Raw genomic sequence first — 22283 nt, 5'->3', positions numbered from 1 at the left:
ATATTTATAATTTTTATTTTAAAATAGGAAATTAGGTGAGCGTGCTACCACTTGAGCCACATCCCCAGCCCTAAAAAATAAAAAATAAAATAAAATAGGAAATACTGAGAAATAGGTTAAAGAATCAGCATATGCCTTTACCCCAATAAGGAAGGCATAAGAAAACAACTGGAATGGCCTAATACAAAGGAAAAAAAAATAAGATAAATTTTAAAAACTTAAAATGTTTATTTCAAGTATATACTGCTATCAAATATGTAGTAGTTTGAATTATAAACTTAGAGAAGGGGAGTGAGTCACTACCCAGAAATCAGGGTAGGCATGTTTTTTAAATGTGAAAGCATTCTGTTTTTATAGTAAATGGTTTCTGTTGTTGTACTCCATGTGCTTTATTCTCTAAAATTCTTTTCCCAATTTCTAGCAGTTTGAAACAATTTCAGCTGCAAGTATCAGAAACTCTGATTTCTGTCATGAGGATCTTTTTTTCTGAAGCAATCAGCAATCCAGGGAAAAAACAGAATTTAGGTTTGATTCAGGGGTACAACAATAAAAATGTTGAGGTCCGGTGTCAAATTCACTCGGAGATTTAATTTCCTTGTGACTCTAACATAACTCTCAAATTTTAAAATTAGAACAACTTACTTCTAGCAAGTGTCTCTTCCTCAACAAAGAACCAAGTCCTTCACTTCAATATGACTAGTCCCAATGGAGTGGTTTTGCACCAGATCAGTAATGACTGTCAATGAAAGGTGTTATATTGACAGGCTTAGAATTGGGGTCCTCCTCCCCAATTATGCAACCAGTGGGAAAGAAAGTTTCATGAATGAGAGTTCTGGTATTGAAAAAACGAGGAGAAATAAGATGTGCAAGGGGCAGTCAACAGAGCATGCTATACTTTTATCTCCTGACTAAATGGTATCCAGCTAAATGTTTGGACTAATTACTAACGGTATGCTTTATTCGCCATAACACCACTTATATTCTGACGTAAGTGGCTATTGCTGTGGGGAAACAGATAATTAAAAATGAAGTTAAGGATGGTAAACCCTCTAGCTGAACCCAGGGCTGCGATGTTTAACTATAATTACATGCCCAGGTACTTTGTCCAACACAGCTGCTCATGAGTATGGCACAGAAAAAAAAAATCTAAAAAGAAGAGACTGTGGTTATCTAATGTAATGCCTTTATGAAAGTTCAGCACCCAAATAGGACCTGGCATCCTACTAAACAAAAAGTCAAATTGACAGGATTACTGAAAAAGTGTTTAAAAAGTACCTAGACTCAGCACGGCAAAAATATGCATAACAGCAGGTTTTATAGGAGAGCATTATTTTGTTGAGGCAGTAAGCAATTCAAGTAGTAGATATAGAAAATTCAAAAATGGAAAACAGAACAAACCCCTAAAGAATTCAATTAAGTATACTGTTTATGTGTCAACATTCTTTCCACTGCACGAGGCTGTCTTTAGAAGTAAAAGCCTAAAGTTCCACAAGATACAGTTATCCAAGAAAGAGATTACACTCTTAAATTCTGAGCACAGAAAATAATGTTTTTGCAAAACAAAAAAGGATTCCTCTCAATGTCTAGTACTATCCAGGTGGAAGGGAGGGGGAGAGAAAAAAGGGAAGGAAAGAGGGAGGGAAGAAGGAAGGAAGGAAGGAAAGCTCTACACAGGCTTCTAGCCTAAACAGTTCAATTTTTTATTTTATTGGAGAGAGTAAATAGAGATGTAAACTACATCTTTTCCTTTCTGACACTGGGGAAAAACTTGGTCAATTGTAAATGGTATAAAGAGATGTTATTACAACAATATGATTCACTTGCATATTATTAAATTTCTTAAAGTATCTGCTTTTTTGTTTTTTGTTTTTGTTTTGTGTGTGTGTGTGTGTGTGTGTGCGCGCGCATGTGTGTGATGCTGGGGTTTGAACCCAGGGCCTTGTGCATGCAAGGGCAAGTACTCTACCAACTGAGCTATATCCCCAGCCCTTCTGCTGTTATTAAAATAATTCACATCAAGGATACAGGATCAAGGTGTTTTTAGGCATCCCCTTAAATTAACATTTTTTTTCATATTGAGGACAACACTAATAACTATACTTCATGGACTGCTGTGAAGAATTAACCATGTGTATATACAAATTGCATATGTGTATGTATGTGTATGTGTGTGTGTTCATCCACATGCATGCTCACATGAGTGTATGTTTCGTGGTTACTTTGACATAGAGGTTGACAGTCAATAAACTGTACATTACTTGCCCCTTTACTAAGCATAGTTACTGAACTGAATATACATTGAGTTGAACATATTCCTTACTTAATGGAGTCAGAAGCCAATAGATGATTATTTTTGCTGAAAACTATGGAGAGCTCCATTCCTAAAAAAAAAAAACTTGGTTTGAATTTAGCACTATAAATTTGGGAGGATTATGTTTTTGAGAGGAACCTCAGATGTGTAAACAGGGTCGAGGTCAATGGGATTTGTTTACAGATGCAAACACAGCTTAATCGTGAAAATGCAAGGGTATCAACTCCTCAAACTTAGGCTTGCCTAGTTTGCAGTTAGTAGGAAAAGCATACTAAAATACAAAACTCACTTGTCAAAAAGGTATTTGGTGTATATACATACACTCACATATAGTACTGACTGTTATTTATAAATAAAAATATGTAATGTGCTATTTGTTAGTATCACAACTTTCTCTACAGATAAACTATCAAAATTAAATCCTGTTAAGTATTTGACAGCCTCAATTTTACAATTGGTTACTGTATTTTATACTTGCTTGTTCTTTCAGAACTTGACCTGGTCAGTTTCAAAAGATAACAAATGATACATACTATTTCCAGATTTCTATAATTAATCCTGAATTTATTCCATTTCCATCTGCAGAACATTTGAAATATTTTCCAATGGCATTTCATAGAAATAGGGCTGTAGAGTTCTATCTCAATTGCCAATGGACTTTCAAAAAGAGGTAGTATATTATACGAACAATCATAAAAATCAAGACAAGAAACTAATAACCTATATTCTCCAAAAAACATTTATATCACCAGATCATTAGACACAAGCACTTCTATGGCATAGGGGGAATAAGCACTTCATAGCTTCAAGCATGAGATGCCACTTCCTATAATCATCTGTATTTCTTTCAACTGAGATGGAAACTTGCATCTCACTTAAGGATTTTAGAGTAAAAAGGATCAGGAACATTTCTTCCTGCTCATACCTTTTGGTGTCTTTTCTTTCTCCTGACACTGTTATTAGTCAAAAATTCTTATTTTTCAAAAAAAGAAAAAAGACTAGGTTCAATTTTTATCCCTTTGAAATGTCTCTCAGTGTATCCCTTATAAATCACTTCTTTATTGAAGTGAATTTTCACTTATTTCTAAATCTCTCTGTCCCTAAGGAGCACCATATTCTTTAAATTATTTTAGTTGCAATTTTATATTTTACCTTTACCTAGAGTTGGAATTTCAGATGGCTTAAAAGCATTTTCAATTTTATTTTTAATCGTGGCCTGTGAGGTATACTTAGCCTTTTGAAAGGATGTGCTTTTCAGAAAAATGCCCTAAAATTTTTACACAATTTCAGAGCAGCTCTCTAATAAAATTTAAATTAACAAGTGTTTCAAAAATTGGTCTCACTCAGATACTCTGCCATTTAACTTCCTACAGGAGCTTAATATTTACAGAAACCTGTGAATCCTGACAATCTTGCTTAATTTATTCATTTGAATTTTTTTTACATGCTAGGTTTTACTAAGCAGAATATAAGCAAAGGATTAAATTTTTTTAAAAAGATTTAGATAAAAAAATACTACTATATCTGTCTTCACTTCAGTGGTAAATACAGGATTTTTCAATCTCTGCATTATTGACATTTGGGACTGTGTAATTATGTCATGGGGTACTTACTACCCACTAGATGCCTACAGTACATTCTATCTATCCCTAGAAGGTAAAAGAAGTAAGGATGGTGCTAAAATTCCTACTACATGCACAGGACAGCTCCCCAACACAAAGAATTATCCAGCCACAATATCCCTAGTATTAGTTTCTTGTTTTGGTTTTTATGATTGTCCATATAATATGCTACCCTACAACTTCTGACAAACAAACAAACAAAAACATGCCTCCAGACACAGTTAAATGATCCTTGCAATGGAAGGTGGGAGCAGAGGAAGGCAAAATAGCCCCACTTGAAAACTGCCGCTCTATAAGGAATACTATTTTGTGCATCATCAAAACTAAAAGAACTGCAATGAGCCTCAATATTTTTAAAAAGGGGCATATAAAGCAGAACCAAAATTGATGGCAGTGAAAACAATTTCAAGTATGATCACACTGAAATTGTGATTATAAACTGGTTAGTTTCTGTGCAGTGAGGTCTGACTGCAACTGAATCTCAACTAATTTTAAAGTCATCTCTCTATAAAGGACACCACTCACTTTTAGGTTCCTTTCCAACATTTTCTTTTCTCGCTGAACTTCTTCTCTACACAAACGGATTTTTTCCTTCCTGTCCGCTGAAGCAGCCATGACACTACTCTTTCCTGTGTTTGCTTCACACATCTGTACAAAGTTGCTTTCAACCTTAGCTAAAGCAGAAGAAGAAAGAGAACCAAGGGTAACCAGTTCTTTCTCCAAAGTCAATGCCAAATGATCAACTAGGAAATCCTCATTTTCTAATTTTAAATTTTTGAAGGAACAATTTATAGGGAGAACTCTGATGAAATTACGAAGGCACTGGAACAAAACTGTTTGATTCCTAAAATAAAAACCAAATATAATATTACAAAATTTGATGAGCACAAAGTAGTCATATACAGCATAGTATAGTAATCAATTGATATTCATTTATATACTATAATGATGTAGAGAACCAAAAAATGCATGCAATCATTGATAAAAGTCAGACTGCAGCAATCAAATATATATATATGTGATATATATATATATATATATATAAAATACCAATTCAGTTCATGTTAATAACTGCTTCCTGTTAAATTTCTTTTAAACATTAACATCAGTATATTTTTTTAAAAAATTTCACTATGAAGAGGTAAAAAGAAATCTTAAAATAATTACTAGGCTCTTTAAAAAGTCAATAACAAACATAAAATTAAAGCAGAGATCTTCAGTTTTAAAATGAGGCTATACCTATCCATTCATTCTATACCAGGACATGCCCTTGACATGCCCTACAATAGCACAGAACTCTACAAGGGGATAGCTATTGAACCATAAGGTCACCACACTCACACACACACTAACATCCCAATTTAATATGCATTACCTGGAATAGACTGTTAAAGTGCCTTCAAATGGGGTTCTTTGTTTCCAGCTGAAGAGTGTCCCATACAAACTTCTTGGCCTTTTACAAAAGCACATTTCTGGAAATTCTTTGATTACCTCACATTTCATGCAATCTAAGAGCCACATCTTCATTGAATTCAGGGAATAGGCAGGTGAAATGACTTGAATACAAGATTTGTGCAATGTTGTGAGAAGTGCAAAAAGGTCTTCCATGTCCTCTACAAGAAAAAGTCACAATTTCTATCATTAAACTGTCCATTATCAAATAAACAGTTCTTAAAATTTTCTGATTCAATTAAGTATTTGATTAAAAAGTGCCAACAAACCTATGGGTTTCTTCTTTGGAAACGTCATTAAGTATTTCCCACTTGAAAGATCTTCTATACTTAAAAAAAGTCTGCCACATGGAATATAATGATCTTTAGGACAGCTACCATTTTCTCTCTCCCTAATGTGTAGCAGCACAATGCAACAAAATTTATTGAATGCTAAAAGTGGTGAAAGAGACGTTACAGCAGTAAATATCTGTACATATGTTTTCATAGATGGTTGTTCACAAGCAAACCTTTCTTCTTCCTTACTATCAGAGGTCAACTTGATTCTTTTAGCTTCTGATCCTATTTCATCTTGTGGCATCAAGTGTGGTGCTCGGAAAGAATCTGTGCTCAACTTAATCACTCTATTTTCACATTTAATAAGCCGAAAGCTGTAGTTACAGGCTTGCTCCATTATCAGCGATAAAGTCACCTCATTCAGGGACCTGTAAAAAAATACAAAGTTTGGTTAATTCTACCAACACATTTTTTAAACGCTATCACCCCATTTTTAAAAATCAAATAAAAGATTAGACACCATACAAATGACAAAAGTTTTTAATCTCTTCTTTCCTAGGAAACATCATTTCAAAGATAAAATATATCAGAGTTAACAGTAAAAGTCAAGCAGATTTTTAAAGGCCCTGTAAACATAGCACTTCTCTTAAAATAGGCCAGCAAAACCACTGGAAATATGTTAGATTTAAGGAAAATTGTTTTTCCTTCTTTCTTTTTTTGTGGTACTGAGGACTGAACCCAATGGTGCTTTACCACTGAGCCACATTCCTAGCACTTTTTACTTTTGATTTTGAGACAGAGTCTCCCTAAGTTGCCCAGGCTGGCCTCGAATATGTGATCCTCCTACCTTATCTTCGAAAGTCATTAGGATTACAGGTGTGTGATATGGCACCCAACAGTTGGAAAATAATTTTTAAAGGTAAAGTTAAAAATTAACTTTAATTACGATAGTGCTGGATTTAATTTTTGACGTAGTGTTTTCCCCTCAACCTTTTCAAACAAGAAAAAAACTACTCATTTTTTTTTTTTTTGAGAGAGAGAGAGAGAGAGAGAGAATTTTTTTGAATATTTATTTTTTAGTTCTCGGCGGACACAACATCTTTGTTTGTATGTGGTGCTGAGGATCGAACCCGGGCCGCACACATGCCAGGTGAGCGCGCTACCGCTTGAGCCACATCCCCAGCCCCAAAACTACTCATTTTTAAGAGTTTATTTTGGTAATAATCTAGATTTCAAATACATCTAAAAAATTGCATTTTTATTCCCATGAATTACTTGAATAATATCTGCTTTTAATACAGAATATGGCTGGTGTCTCAGCAATTCTTCTCAGATTTACACTTCTAACAACTTAACAAGTTATGATATAGGCTTATTTTAATATACTCAACATTGTCAACATTACCAAATAAAACAGGTAAGAATGATAATATGACCAATTAGAGGATTTTAACACACAAGAATTTCACTGGGTATCTAGTGGGTTATATGTTAAAAAATTGTAACAATCATATTGTTGGTATCGTTATTCTATGAATACTGTCCTACTGATTGTGGAATAAAACAAGTAATTATGTTGGTACAACTGAGAACTGGGATTTTCAGCAATGGAGAAAAGAGATACCAATGCAAGACTGGTGGTGATAAGTAAAGATCATGAAGTTCTTAGTCTAAATTGGAAACACTAAAAAAAAAATCATAACCAACAAATGACAACAAAAAATCTCCTCCCTCTGCCCACTAAAAAGGTCTAGAAACAGCAATGCACTCAAGAGCAAATGAGCATCTTTTATGTCCAAACTCTGGTTTCTAAATTACAAAGTATATATAGGTAAATAACTGATGAGCAGTGTTTCTATAGAAGTATTCCAGCTAGTAAAAAAGGAATAATGGAATCAAAAATCATCATACTGCAAATTCTAATATAATAATGATCACCAATAGCTAATATCACAAAAATGAAAAGATCAGACTTTATATGACTCCTGAAGCAACAGAGCAACATTATCTATTAAGTATTTTCTCAATGAAATTCAAGCATTAATCTGATCCAGGCTCTAGATTTAACTACTACTTTAGAGGAAATACAGGAGACAGAGAAACATGTTTTAACTACTACTTTAGAGGAAATACAGGAGACCGAGAAACATGTGAAGCAATAACAGGATGAAATCAGAAAAATCTTGTCTATAGAACTTCACAGGTCTACTGCTTGGTTCCTTCCAAATACATAAAAGACACACATACAAAAAAAAAACATGAAAAGGGCACATATACATTATGAGGGACTTGGAGATATCAATCAGTCAACTTCAATTTACAAATATTACTCGGATTTGAAAAAATATTTTGATAGAAAACAAGTGAGAAATTTTAGTGTTTACTGAGGAAATTACTGGTAATTTTTAAGGAGGTGATTACATTCATATTCTAAGTCTTATTTTTTAGATACACACACTGGAAGAGTTACAGGTGAAATAAAATGATGCCTTTGATTGCTTCAAAATAATCTGGGCATAGGGGTAAGGAGTAAATAGAGATACAGATGAAACAAGATTAGCAATGAGTTGAGAATTACTGGAGCTCAATGATGGGCAGATGAGGTTCACCATATTGTTCTTTTAGTATGTTTGGAATTTTCTATATATAAAAACATTTTAAAAGTAATTCTGTTTATCACATTAAGGAAATAAAAGGTAAGTGGAAAATACAAGAGACAATAAAAAATGACAAGGCAGATCTGAAAAGAGCAAATAAAACTTAAGTGCAAATCATAATAAAAATTAGAAATTCATTGACTAGATTAAATAGCTGAATAAAGATAACTGAAGATAAAATTAGTGAATAGAATATACTACTTAGGATTCATACTGAGAAATGAATAGAAAATATGAAAAAGAAGTTAAAAGATATGGAACATAGAATCAGCAGGCCTAACAAGACTTCCTGAATTAAGTAGAATCCCATGAGAGAAAAAAAGAAGAAACTGGGAGGCATCGATATTTGAAAAGATAATAACTAAGAATGAGTTGCCAAAAAATTAAAAATCATTTCTTAGAGCCAGGAAATTCTAAGACCTAAAGAAGAACGAATCAATATCTATATCTAATCATATCACAGTGAAATTGTTAATAACAGAATAAGCCCAAAGAAAGTAGAAGAAAATAATAAAAGATTAGAAATTAATAAAACAGGAAACATACAATTGAAGACTGACATAAAAAATTTGAAGAGACTAATAAAATGAATGAATTTCTAATAAAAGTAATCAAGAAAAAAAAGCAAGACACAAGGTTTGGAATGAAAACAAAAGACTGATAATATGGTTGATAAATATCTGAATCTCTTGGAAACAAACTAATAAACGTGATGACAGGTGAAATGGAGAAATTGCTAGGAAAATATAAGCAAAATGCATTTAAGAATAAATAAAATCTGAATAATCCCATAAGTCTTAAAGAAACTGAATCAGTAGTTTAAAAATATCTCATGAAAAAAATGGCCAGGTTTCCACTGCTTTCAAGGTCAGTACAAGCAAATATCAAAGCACAAATAATTCTGAACTTACACAAATTAGAAAAACAGAAAAAAGGAAATAATCCTTAACTCATTTACAAACTAGTATAAGTCCAGGCATGGTGTAGTCCCAGCTACTCAGAAGGCTGAGGACGGATGATCACTTGAGCTCATGAATCCATGAGATGGGCAACAGAGTGAGACCCTATCACACACAAAAATAAATGAATAAATATAACATAGTATAAGCTGGGCATGCTAGTGTATTCCCGTAGTCATAGCTACTTATGAGGGTAAGATGGGAGGATCACTTGAGTCCAGGAGTTCCAGGCCAGCCTGGACAACACGGCCAGACCCTTGATACTAAAACCAAACAAGTATTGTTTTGGAAAATTTAAGCCAAATTCACTTATGAACAGAAATACAAATATTCTTGGCTAAACATTAACAAGCCCAATCTATGGATGTACCAAATGATAAATTTCGGTTTATCTCAGTAACATGACATCAATAGAAAATTGTTAGTATAACTCACCAACTTAAAGAAGAGACAAAAAAATCTATATAATCAACCAGTCCAAAACTCCTTAGAAATTCACAGAAACAAGAACAAATCCATATCTCAAATCTACTGGGTAAGTAATCTAAATTTCCTACTGTGTTGAGCTGCACAAATATACTGCCATATACTACAAGGAACTACCTGGTCTCTCTCTGCTTGTGTATTTTGGGGTTAAATGCAGCACTATGATACTATATTTAGTCTATTTTGTCTAAAAAGCTCTTTCCTAATCTGCAGATAACATAGACATTACTTCCCTATACATGATCTCAAAAGAGAAAAGTCCTCTATTATCAGACACTTTTGTTACTTAATTAAATTTTCACCAATCCATGTTAGTCAATAGTCTCTAAATGTTCGAAATATTTCCAAATGTTTGGATAAAAAGCTCTATATGTTGTTTAATAAAATCTGAATAATAATCCCATAAGTCTACCCTGAGACTACAACATCTTGATTTTGTAAATGCACTTTCTTCATATTATTAACTTCAATGTATTTGTATAAAAGAGATACTTCTACAGCTATGTTGGCCAAGAGATATATGGTACTGAGCATTAGGAATGGGGCTAGTCTGAACCAAAATGTGATATAAAAACTTGGTATGAAAAAATAAACCTAAAATATCATTAACAATTTTGATACTGATTACATGTTACAATGATAATATTTAGAATATAGTAAGTTAAATAAAAACATCATTAAAATTAATCTCATCTACTTTTATTTACACTTTTTAATATGGACAGTGCTGACCTAGAGCATTAGCAAAGCATTATCACATCAGAATTTACTCACAGCTTCAAAGATGATGTTTTCACTCCAACGATTAAGCTATCATCCATGACACGGTACCACAACTTCTCTACTAGCTGTTCTGGATCTTGAAAATTGTCTGGTAACTTTTCATCAGAGGTATGAACACAGTTTTCTTCTTCACCACAAAAAGGAACAAGATATCCCTTATACAAAAATATGTTTAAATAACTGATTACAAAAAAATGTATCAAATGCACCGAAATTAAAATAATGTAAATTAGCTTTTGGTCAGGTCTTACTGTTTAAACATTTTAAAATAAATCATAATATACCATATTATATGTTATACATAATTTACTAAAATAAAATGTATAAAACATAACATTAATTATATTCTCAGATTAACAAGCATGATCTGACTGGAACAAGATGAATTATCCAACATAGAACTAGCAGGGATGTGAATATGGAATCAGTCCAACAATATGGACTTCAGGTATACCAAAAACAATATATATATATTTTTTTAGTTGTAGATGGACACAATACTTTTATTTTGTTTAGTCTTTTTTTTTATGTGGTGCTGGGGATTGAACTCAGTGCCTCATGCGTGCCAGGCAAGCGGTCTACCACTGAGCCATAACCTGCCCACAATCCAATATCTTATCAGCAACTCTCACTAAGCTGATAACTGTAGACTTTTGTATTAATAAAATCAATTAAACTTATTTTTGGACTTGTTTATAGATTGTTAAAATTCATTCTTAATGTCCAGGTCATACTCAGTAATTTCTGCAAACATGTATATTTATAAGAACAATAGAAATAGTGGTAGTAGAGATACTGTTTATGTCAGGCACTGTTCTAAATGCCACTCATGTATCAATTTATTTAACCCTTACAATAACTCTAGTATCCTGACTTGGTTGTATTATTGTCTACATTTTACAGATAAGGAAAATGAAGCACAGAGAAGTTAAGTATCTTGCCAGAGGTAAGGCAGCAAGCAAGTGGCAGAGCTGGGTTTGAACTGAAGCATACTGGTTCCAGAGCCCGTGCTCTAACAGCCTACTCTGTGTCTCTATGTGGTAATTACTGCAAAAAGATATGGGCCCTTACAACACAACAGTGCACTAACATGTTCCTACTGGCTTTGGCCAGAAGCTGTGAGATCTGAGGCAGACTATTCATCAGAAATCTGAGGAAATTGTTACTACTTGCCAGTCTTGTTTTTAAAATTAACAGTGTAAAGATCCCAAAATGGGGCCTTGAACATAGTGGTTTCAATTCATTTCTAAACATTCTTTCTTCTGTATAATACTAGCAAAATTAATGCAGTAGTTGGGAAGGGAATGGGGAGATTCAATTTTAACAATGACTTTTCTGAGGTCTCCCAGGAAATTAGAACAGTGATAAAGAAATACATGATGTGCTTTCCTTATGTTTTTTACATTAACAGGATCCGTTTTTGGACCAAACCCTTCATATTACTAAGAATAAAATGCAGGCAGGGGACACAGAATGGCCAATATAGGGCATGGGGTTGTGGCTCAGTGGTAGAGTGCTTGCCTAGCATGTGTGGCAATGGGTTTGATCCTCACAACCACATATAAATAAATAAATAATCTACAACTAATAAAAAAGAAAAAATAAAGAATGGTCAATATAGAGGAAGTCAGGGCAAGGCACAACAGTGGACTTGAGAAAACAAAATGCCACATAGTTTCTCTATGCAATTGTGCAATGCTGGTCTTTCTCTGTATGTAATTAATATGCATAAACACTACTTTTCATGAAGTCTGAACAGTTTATACTAACTCTTAACATTACTGTACCAGCATAAGTAACTGCAGGGTACCTGAAGAGGATCATATGATGGTCAGCCACAAAGAAAAAAGAGTTAAATTATAAAATGCACATAGAAGTACTAAGAAAACACAGCAAAGGGGTAGAGGAATAAATATTCTTAGAAATAAACAATGCAATTGACTAAAAGAACAATCATCATGCTAATGATGAAATTATGTCATCACTAATATAAGGTCAAATAATGCTCAGTATATTCTATTTACAAATTCAGGAAATATGTAATTTACTCATGAGTAATTCCTATCTAAATCATACAAATAAAAGTTAATAGTTAAATCTTTTTTTAAATTAACAGAACTTGTTCCTCAAGGTTTCTGATAACTGAAATTTAATTTAATTAACCAAGATTTAATATCCTACAGGATTGCATGCAAGTAGGTAAAATATTGGCTCCTTAATCAAATATTTTTCAATGCCATAAAAGTTCACCATTATAATCCCTGCCATTTTTGTTCTTGATCTACTGCACAGCATTTTCTAATATATTCCAACATTCCAATTTTAATAACTCTTCAACAGCTTGCAGATTTTTGATGCATAAAATGATAAAATGGCCACGATTAATTTTACCTCCTCTGCACTTGATGTACTATCATCTTTTCCTTGAACCAAATTTATTAAAGCTCTCCAAGATTTCGAAATAATTTTCTCCTTAAGCAAGAGATGCTGCTGTAATTCCTGAACAGAAGCCAAACCAACCTGTAAAGTAGAAAGAAAAATAGTTGCCAGAGTCATAATTTCAAATGAAACCAGGCATACCATTAATTCAGGATGTACTTTCTCCAAATGTGTTTTTCAATTCATTTTTCTATAAAAAAGCAGAGACTATTTCTCAGAGCAGAAATTTTTATTTATAGATTTAAAGCCTAATTACAAAGAAGTATTCTTTTTCAAAGGAAAATACAGCATATAACTGCAATATAGAGTTTATGTTTCAAACTGAAAGAATGTTAATCTAGTAGCATCCATTTCAGTATTGAGTTAAGTAACTAGGAATCAATACGGATAAGAATCAAATCCTATTAATCCTCTCACCCTCATCAAAAACTTTTTTCTTGTTGAAATAATTTCTGCTTCAAAAACAAAGCCTCCATATAAGCAAAGACATCATCATGAATAGAAATGATTACTCTGAATATGATTGTATGAAACCCTCTGTTCATATAACAAAATTTTAAAGATGACACATAACAACCCTGACATGTTATAAGTTGATTTTTGCATCAATAAACTCAGTGCTAGGATGAACTCTCATGGAAAAAAAATACTGAAAATTACTGAAAAAAAATACAAATTTAGCACTGAACTAGGCATATAGCAACACATTCCTTTTATTATACCAGATAAACAGATTTCAGCACCAAGGATGAAACATTCATGGAATATATTTTGCACTGAAAATTTAAAGGGTTATGTCATTGAACTGATAGAAGTTGTTTCATTTCAGATGGCTATCTGAGGCTCTTTAAGTATTAATCTAGCTTTTAATAAAACATATCTTTTTATATTTAAAAAACAAAATACATTCTTCTTCTGGATTCCTTAAGTTTTCAGGCAAGCCAATTTTATTTTTATCAATGAATTTAAGTTAGAATGTAAAGACTGAATTATTTCTATATCTTAACCTCATTGTACAAAGTATATAAAGTGTCTATGTAATATTTTAAACTTCTATCTAATATTTTAAACTTCTCTTGTTGACCTAGTTCTGTGAGTTACACATCTTTCATGGTCCATCACTCATTCACTCAGTAACTCATGGTTTGTGTAGAAGATGTACTCATCAGAGATATGTAGCCAAATTTGAGTTGCTGGATGGGTATGGAGTAGAAGAAAGTACTATGTGGGCAGACTGAAAATGAACCCTCAGAAAACTAGCTGTGGTGTCTTTCCCCCTCTGTCTTCAGTATATCCCCAGCCACAGGACTAAACAGTGAATCACAAGACTAGTTAAAATAAATTTCATGGCAGAAAGAACAGTACAATGGACTCTAGCTCTAGCTCTGCAAGCCACTTTTCTGGTTCTCTATTTGTTTCCTCATGTGTAAGATGGGGGAAAGGAAGACTTGCTAACTTCTTAAATGGCTACCAACATTAGAACTTTATTATCCACACTGACAGCTGCTATTAATGTGTATTCTTAAAAAGGACACTACAGTATCTTTATCCCTCACCTTCGTATGTCCATGCTTTCTCTTTATATTGTTTAAAACCTTTTATAGTTTCCTTACCTTTATGAAATTTTCTGGATCATTTTTCTAATACATGCTGATTCGCTAATTTGCTTTACATTTCTTTCAACACTTTAACTATTAAAGTCCTCTGTTGAGCTTCTTTAATTGGGAAAAAAATAGTATTTGGTGACTTTCTGTGAGTGATTAATTATGATGCCTTGTTTTGTATGTGCTATTATTCTGTGAGTGGCTTATTTTCTTTGAAAAAAAATTGTGAGATTTCTATGAGGACTGGGATAAATGTGTATTTCCAGAGAGGATTTTATATTTGTTTTTGCCAAGTGCCTGGGGCATCACTGTCACTGATGAAGGTTCAAATATGCTCCCAGGGCAAAAGAAGCATCAGTATTTTGCTTGTTTCTCTGGGTTCCAGACTTAAAAATTTAATTTAATAATTTGTTCTTATATTGTGTCAGGTTGTTAGAGCTTTTAAGAAACTTCAAATTTTTTTCATCTATATTCTAAGTTATTTTTTAATCAGAAGAGTTGGCCTGCTTTATAAAACAAACCTTTTATAAATACATGCTTTCATAAACTACCCTATTATGGCTTCATTTCTAAATCAATATAAAAATATCTTATTCTTTTTGACACCTATATAATATTCCATGTTTTGGATATATCATGATTCATTCACCACAATTCTTAAAGATATGGATTTACCCTTTAACACTCTTATTATTTGTAAATGCTACATAAGCATCCTTATGAAACCACCTTGGCACTTGAGTGGTAAATTGTGTGCTCAGCATACATGAAGCCTTTGGTTCAATCCCTAACATCCAAAAAAAATTCATCTTCATCCTTAGAATAGGATTTCTAGAAGTGAAACTGTGATAATAAAAAAGATACATGTGATTCACATTTCAATAGCTATAACAAGTTTCCCCCTAAGAATGTAGGACCACTTAATATTTGCAACAATTCTGTGTAAGAAGCCACATTTATATTAAAGAAAATAACCCTTTGTCATTTATTATAATCTTTTCCCACAACTTTTTATTTACTTTACTTTGTTCAGGCTTCAAAAGTTTTTAATATATTAATCTCTTCCTTTATGGTTCTACATCTCTTAACCTGTTTTATTTATCTACTGTTCACATTCTTATCTGTGTTTAATAAGCATTTAGTAAATTCACTTTAATAAATGAAAAAGCTATGAAAGAATTTTAAAAAGGCCTACAAAGTACTAAAACTCACTATGCAGCTCTTTCCAGAAAAAAAGTCTGCCAATCCTAGGGACAGAAAAAACTTAAATGACACTACAAGGAAACAGACAAGAAAGGAGGGACCACTGGCCTGGTCTCCTTATTAGAGTCATTTTAAAAACAGGGGAGGGTAGGAAGGAGTATTATTCTACATGAAAAGAACAACAAGAGATATGATGACCAAATATAGATATGAACTCTGATTGGATACTGAAAAAGGATACACAAAAAAACATATTTTTAACAAAACAATACATTTCAATATGGACTAAATCAATAAGATTAAGGGATTCAGATTAATTTTCTTTTTCTTTTTTTTTTTAATTTGGTACCAGGGATTGAACCAGGGCACTTATCCACTAAGCCACATCCCCAGCCCTTTTTTTGTATTTCATATAGAGACAGGGTCTCGCCGACTTGCTTAGGGCCTTGCTAAATTGCTGAGGCTGGCTTTGAACTCATGATCCTCCTGTCTCAGACTCAGACTAGGATGACAGGCATATGCCACCACGACCAGCAAGATTAATTTTCTCATTGTGATAATGATATTGTGGTAATGCCCTTATTTTTAGGAGATTCTAGCTGAAATACTTGGGAATAAAGTATTTTAACATTTGTAATTTTCACAGGGTTCTACAAATATGTGTGTGTACACACACACACACACACACACACACACACACACACACACACAGATGAGGCAAATATGATTTTTAAAGCGTAATAAAAGAGCTAAGCACAGTGGCACATGCCTGTAGACCCAGCTACTGAAGAGGCTAAAGAAGGAATATTAAGCCCAAAAGTTCAAGAACAACCTGGGCAAAAGAGCAAAACACCATCTCAAAACATTAAAAAATAAATAATAGTTGAATCTACATGGGTACTACAGAGTTAATCACTATATTCTTCAAACTTTTTAATATATTTACTTGACTATTTTATATATAACAAAACATAAATATATACAAAAATAAAAAGGCAGATTAAAAACATTCAACTTACAACCTCATTTCCATATATATTTGCATCAAATCATAATAAAACTATAAGAATATAAACATGAATGTGTTAAAGTTGGTATTTTACATAGATACTTGTTAGTTTCTTTTCAGTAGTTACTAGCAAAAATCTCAGTATTTTATGGGAGATATACATTACTTTAGTACATTTGAGGGAAAAAAAAGATTTTTTAAGAGAATTTTTTATGGAAAACTTGAGGGTACACTTTTCATGTTTGAAACGTGTTATGATTTATCATATTTGGTACCCCTCTAAAGGAGATACTGTGGTATATCAATTCTGTAGGCCAGAAAGAATGTTTTCAAAAGTGAGCCTCTTATATTTTGTCTCATGAGGCTTATTAAATCTACACAATCTTACTATAAAGAGATGTGATTTTTAGATGATATATTTTAAATAATGCTATAATAGCTTTTACACAGGTGCCAAAAAGGTAAAGATCCTTTGAAATACCATTTTACCCTAAGTGCTAAGCTGTTTATACTTTAAGCACCTTTCTTTCAGTGTTCTTTCCTTAATTTAGAATACCATTCATCAAAAATCAAAAGCAGAATGAAGGGAAGTAGGGTAGGAATAGGAAAGACAGTAGAATGAATCAGACATAACTTTCTTGTGTTCATACATGAATACATGACCAGTGAAAGTCCACATCATATACAACCACAAGAATGGAATCCTAATTAGGATAAGTTATACTCCACGTATCTATATTATGTCAGAATATACTCTGCTGTCATATATATCTAAAAAGAATAATTTTTTTTTTAAAAAAATCAAAAGCATAAAGCAAATAAAGACACTAACTTTTAATCTTTTTTCCAATGGTGGAATCATCAAATAACAATGTTCTGGTTGGTCTTCAAATAAATCATCTTCATTACAATTCAATGGGTGACTCTAAAAAAAATAAAACAAATAAAATTTGAAATAAAATTGAAAATTTTAAGATTAATAAAATATGATTAAAATTTATCCACTCAAATATTACCCTCAATTTTATGAAAAGCAAATTGTATTTCCCTATCTCCTTGTAACTAGATAAAATTACTATGGTTATTACTATTACTACTTAAAATTAAAACCATGCTTTAAAAGTATTAGTCCATTAGCTTTCTATAAAATTATAAAAACCTTTAACTAGAGATTATAAGAATTATGTTCATCTTACAACTAAAAAAAAATTGAGGTTTGGAAAGATTTTCCACAGATTTAAACTGCAGAGCTATAATTTCTTTTATGTTCAAGATTTCAAGATATTTTGAACTATTACTTCTTTAAAAAGTTTCACTTTATTTTACTCCTTAACACAGTATTATCATGTTTATTGTTATAAAAATTGATTTTTCAGAAGCAACAAAGTTATAGTATTAATGTCATTTGAATGACCATCAGATATACCATATTCCAAATTTATATAAAGTCAGTTTGTATAATATTTGTTGAGAGATTCAATGTATATATTTAAAAGATTCAATCTATATATTTTTAAAATTCAAAAGTTTAAGTATAAAAGAACAAATATTTAAATGGTGTGTCAAAAGCTCTGAAGTACTCAAAATTTCTTAATACAGGACTTAAAATAACATACAATAAAAGAACTTACTGAATAATTTATTTTGTCAAGATTTGTTATTTTAAATGAGTTCAAGGAGTCCTTAAAAAGGAGCAGTACTTGTTCAGTTCCAGTTCCAACAAAGTCATCTATCAGTACTGAGTTAAGTTTTTCCCACTTAGCAGCAATCTGAGAGAAAGTGCACATTTAAAGAGGAATAGAGAAGAAAAAAAATCAGATGTGATATAAATAAGTCCTTTTCTTTCATGGAGTAATTTGTTATCCTCAATATTACAAATGGGTAATGAAAATGGTAGTTTAAAAATTAAAATAGGGATCAGAAAACACAAGGCATTAAAACAACGTCATAAATACCAACAAGGTACCTAGATTTAATGCTTTATTAATGTTTGTCCAAGGACTGTCAAATTCCTGATTTCTCTATGAATGTCCTATTATAAGCTATTTATAAATTCTAACACTTCTCATAAGTAAATCTTTTGTAAATCCTAACTTCTATCATGAGTAAAACTCTAGTGAAGATTCTTTTTCTATCAAGGATAATTTACGGAAAACCTTCATTCCCATAAGCCTTAGTGTATATGTATCTATGAATAAGAACAATTACCCAAAGAATTCAGTTATATTCAGTAACTGGCACTACTAGTACACACTTAAGAACACTCAAAGCAGATTAACTTAAAAGAGCATCAAGATAAACTTATATGCTTAAACCCTGGGGAGGGGGGACAGAGCTATTATCAGGGGAACCCAAAGGTAAATGACCATAAACAGTGGGACACCTAGAAGCATCCCATGATGCTTGATTTGGCCAGTTTATATTAGAACAGGAGACCCCTAAATCTGAAATGGAAGACAGCTACTTAAAGGTCCATAAAGCTGAAAGCCTCCACATTGATCCCTTGGAAAATTAACACCATGAGGATGAGATTCCCCTTTCTCCCTGGGGCAGAAAAGCCTCACTCAGAATCTAGGAGCAGAGGCACATCCAGATGACACAGGAGGATGGCTTGTATTAGGGCTACAATGTTAAGTAAGGGTCTTCAATCTATATAATCAAATATTAATCTTACCCCTCTTGGGATAATTTCTAAAGCTATGATTCTTCTTCACTTGTGCTGGAAGACTGTTTATTTGAAAATCCAGAACCCTCCCAAGATTATCATGGAGCTTAATGAACTTTAGGAAGAAACATTAGTAATGAGAATGTGCTCAGCATGCAAACATCAGAGAGCTGGCATGCATGAATACACACATGGGTAATCTACACTTTGAGAACGGCTATCCAATACAAATACAGGTGAGCCACAAATGCATGGCATACATAATTTTAAACTTTCTAGGAGCAGTGAAAAGGTGAAACTAATTTTAATATACATACAGTCACCCCTCAATATTGGTGGAAGACTGGTTCCTGGATTACCTGCATATACCACCTACATCTTCCCATATATTCATCTCTACATTACTAATAATACCTAATATTATGTAAATACTATATGATTGTGATTATACTGTATTGCTCACAGAATAAGCATACAAAAAAGTTGGCAAAACTCCTGGATATAGAACCCTCAGATAGAGACATAACTGCATTTAACCTAATACATCCATAATACTACTATTTTAATTCAATGTAGTCAATTTTAAAAATGGAGATATTTTACTTTATTTTTTACCAAGTCTTTGAAATCTTATATATATTTGACATTCGTAACACATTTTAATCCAGACCAGACACATATCAAGCATTGAATAATAATCAAACATGGCTAGTCGCTACCACATCAGACACACAGCTCTTTTCCTATTGACAATATATCAATATTTGATTCAGGTATACCTGACAATGACCTCAGTTTTGAAACGCCTGCTTCAAACATTCTTGTCAAAACTTGCAGAGACAATTTCTCTTGAGAGAGACTCAGCTGTTTCAAGTCCTATCACTGGATTAAACATACCTGGGGCTTTTAAAAAGAGCTGATCTGGGAGCACACTAACCTTGATTTTCATTATTTACTCAGATTTATGGTTGTTTTATTTTACCTATCTTTGTAAGTTGCCTTAATTTCTTCTTGGAAAGAGGTAGTAAAAGAATGGATAGATGGATCCATAGCCACCCAAAAGGAAGATTGCTTCTGGGGACAAAACTGCTATCAAAGAGATCATCTTATTATTTAATAAGGTCTTCACTTTATTATCCAAAACCTCTTACATAATACCACAAACAGTAAATTCCTTTCAGAACTCAATGTTAGAAAAAAATTTCCCTTTCAGAATGTTCAATCACAAATCTAGCATATTTACTTTTTTGTCTTAAGTGCTAAGTAGTAGTGATCAAATACAATTATTTTATTTCCCTTAACCTAGGTTATCTGACATGATTATATTTTAAAAAGTTAAAAATAGTTATATCAAAAGACAAAGAATTACATATAGTTATGTATTTATATATTTCCAAATTCAAAATGACAATACAAAAAAATTATCAGGTGGTATTCAGCTAACGTTAAGAAAAAAGAACAATGTGACACTTATGACTTTAAAGTCAGAACTATAAAAATTCATTTAGATAATAAAACTTCAGGGTGAACTCCATGAATCACAGAAATGCTTAAAAGGTATCAGACCACCAATTGAATTATTAGAGATTAAGCACTGTACCTGAAAGTTCTTTTTCCAAACAGCACAAGCATCATTGGACCTAAATGATACAATGAAAAAGAGGTTTCCTTCACCTGAATCCAGAAGCTGAACAGCACAAGGATCTTCAAATGGAAGCTGACACAAACGTTCAGGAGTCCCATTTTGGAATGAAATCAGCTGATTCTTTCGAGTAAGGGCAATCAGAGACATTCTAAACTGGTTGTTGACAATCTCAGTTGTGCAGACATGCACACAAGTAACCACACTGCTATAAGCAGGAGGGATAATATATGTATCACTTAATACTTCTTGATTTTTAAGAGAATATACACAAAATTTGGTATTCTGAATTGCAAAATCAGATTCTGAGGGCTTTTGGTTGCATTCTTCCTCAGATGAATCACATTCTGTTAGTCCCAATAAAACTATACCTAGATTTCCAATCTCCCCTGCCCATTCAATAGAGGAAAAGTTAACCGACACACTAATTACATTGCGAGTGTGGGAAGAGATACAGTACAATGTTTTGACATATTGCCATAAAATTAAAGGGCCATTAAGAACCCTTATGCTGTCCTTCAACTCATGGGATAGTTTAAAAGTCAAATGCTTTTCAAATCTATTGTTACTGTGAAGACACAGTAGAAAATATTTGAAAATGTTATTTTTATTGCTTCTCATCAAAATGTAAGGGAGGTTAATTCCAGTTTTGAAATCTGACACACAGTTGCAACATAGAATTTTTAAATGAGAGTATTCTTTTCTCATGCTAAAGAACCCAGTGGACTTCAGAACAAATGTTCTTGTTTCTCTATCAAACACCATTCTTTTGACATGTAATGTGGATGGTTTTGCAGGTCCTTTATCTGCAAAATTTCCTTGAGACAACTGAAAAACAAGGACTTCTCCATTATAACACAAGAGCCTCTCTTGTTCTTTAGATGACATTGCTTGTTTACTAGGCATTCCACAATATCAAGTCTTTGTGCTGATCCAATTTTCAAATGCAAATTGATTCCAGTTGATGCTTTTAATCCTAAAAAAGAAATGAGAAAAACTGCCATGAAGTAGGCAGAGTTGAAAAGAAAGCACATTTCTGCAAGAAAATTATCACACAGGCAACCATAAATTTCACTAAGTAAACATTTTTTAGCTTTTTATAGTACATACTTTTATGACAATGTCACACTTATCAGAAAAGAAATCTCCAATAGTATTTCTATAAACTCTGAAAAA

General features: G+C 32.5%; 1 protein-coding gene across 1 annotated transcript; it reads right to left on the bottom strand.

Moving 5' to 3' along the window:
- Positions 1–4365: 4365 nt before the first annotated feature.
- On the bottom strand, positions 4366–22013 carry Fancb (FA complementation group B). Its single transcript, XM_026396762.1, has 8 exons — positions 21066–22013; positions 18432–18569; positions 17633–17725; positions 12925–13065; positions 10537–10700; positions 5655–6088; positions 5309–5546; positions 4366–4777 (listed from the first exon to the last, which is right to left on the bottom strand). The coding sequence occupies exons 1-8, from the start codon at positions 22011–22013 to the stop codon at positions 4366–4368; spliced, it is 2568 nt and encodes an 855-aa protein (XP_026252547.1).
- Between the last annotated feature and the right edge of the window lie 270 nt (positions 22014–22283).

The sequence above is a fragment of the Urocitellus parryii genome, chromosome X, assembly GCF_045843805.1.
Source record: "Urocitellus parryii isolate mUroPar1 chromosome X, mUroPar1.hap1, whole genome shotgun sequence".
In the NCBI taxonomy this organism is placed as follows: Eukaryota; Metazoa; Chordata; class Mammalia; order Rodentia; family Sciuridae; genus Urocitellus; species Urocitellus parryii.
Note: the sequence above shows the minus strand (reverse complement) of the source record. Positions and strands in the feature narration are given on the sequence as shown.

Bases quoted from the DNA above. Each gene is read 5' to 3' on its own strand.
- Fancb (XM_026396762.1), bottom strand. From the start codon at position 22,013: ATGCCTAGTAAACAAGCAATGTCATCTAAAGAACAAGAGAGGCTCTTG. The intron at 17,726-18,431 runs GTAAGTTCTTTT...TATTTTTTTTAG, and splicing joins TTGACAAAATAAATTATTCA to AGTCACCCATTGAATTGTAA. The intron at 10,701-12,924 runs GTGGCCATTTTA...TTTTTGTATAAG, and splicing joins CAGAGGAGGTAAAATTAATC to GGATATCTTGTTCCTTTTTG.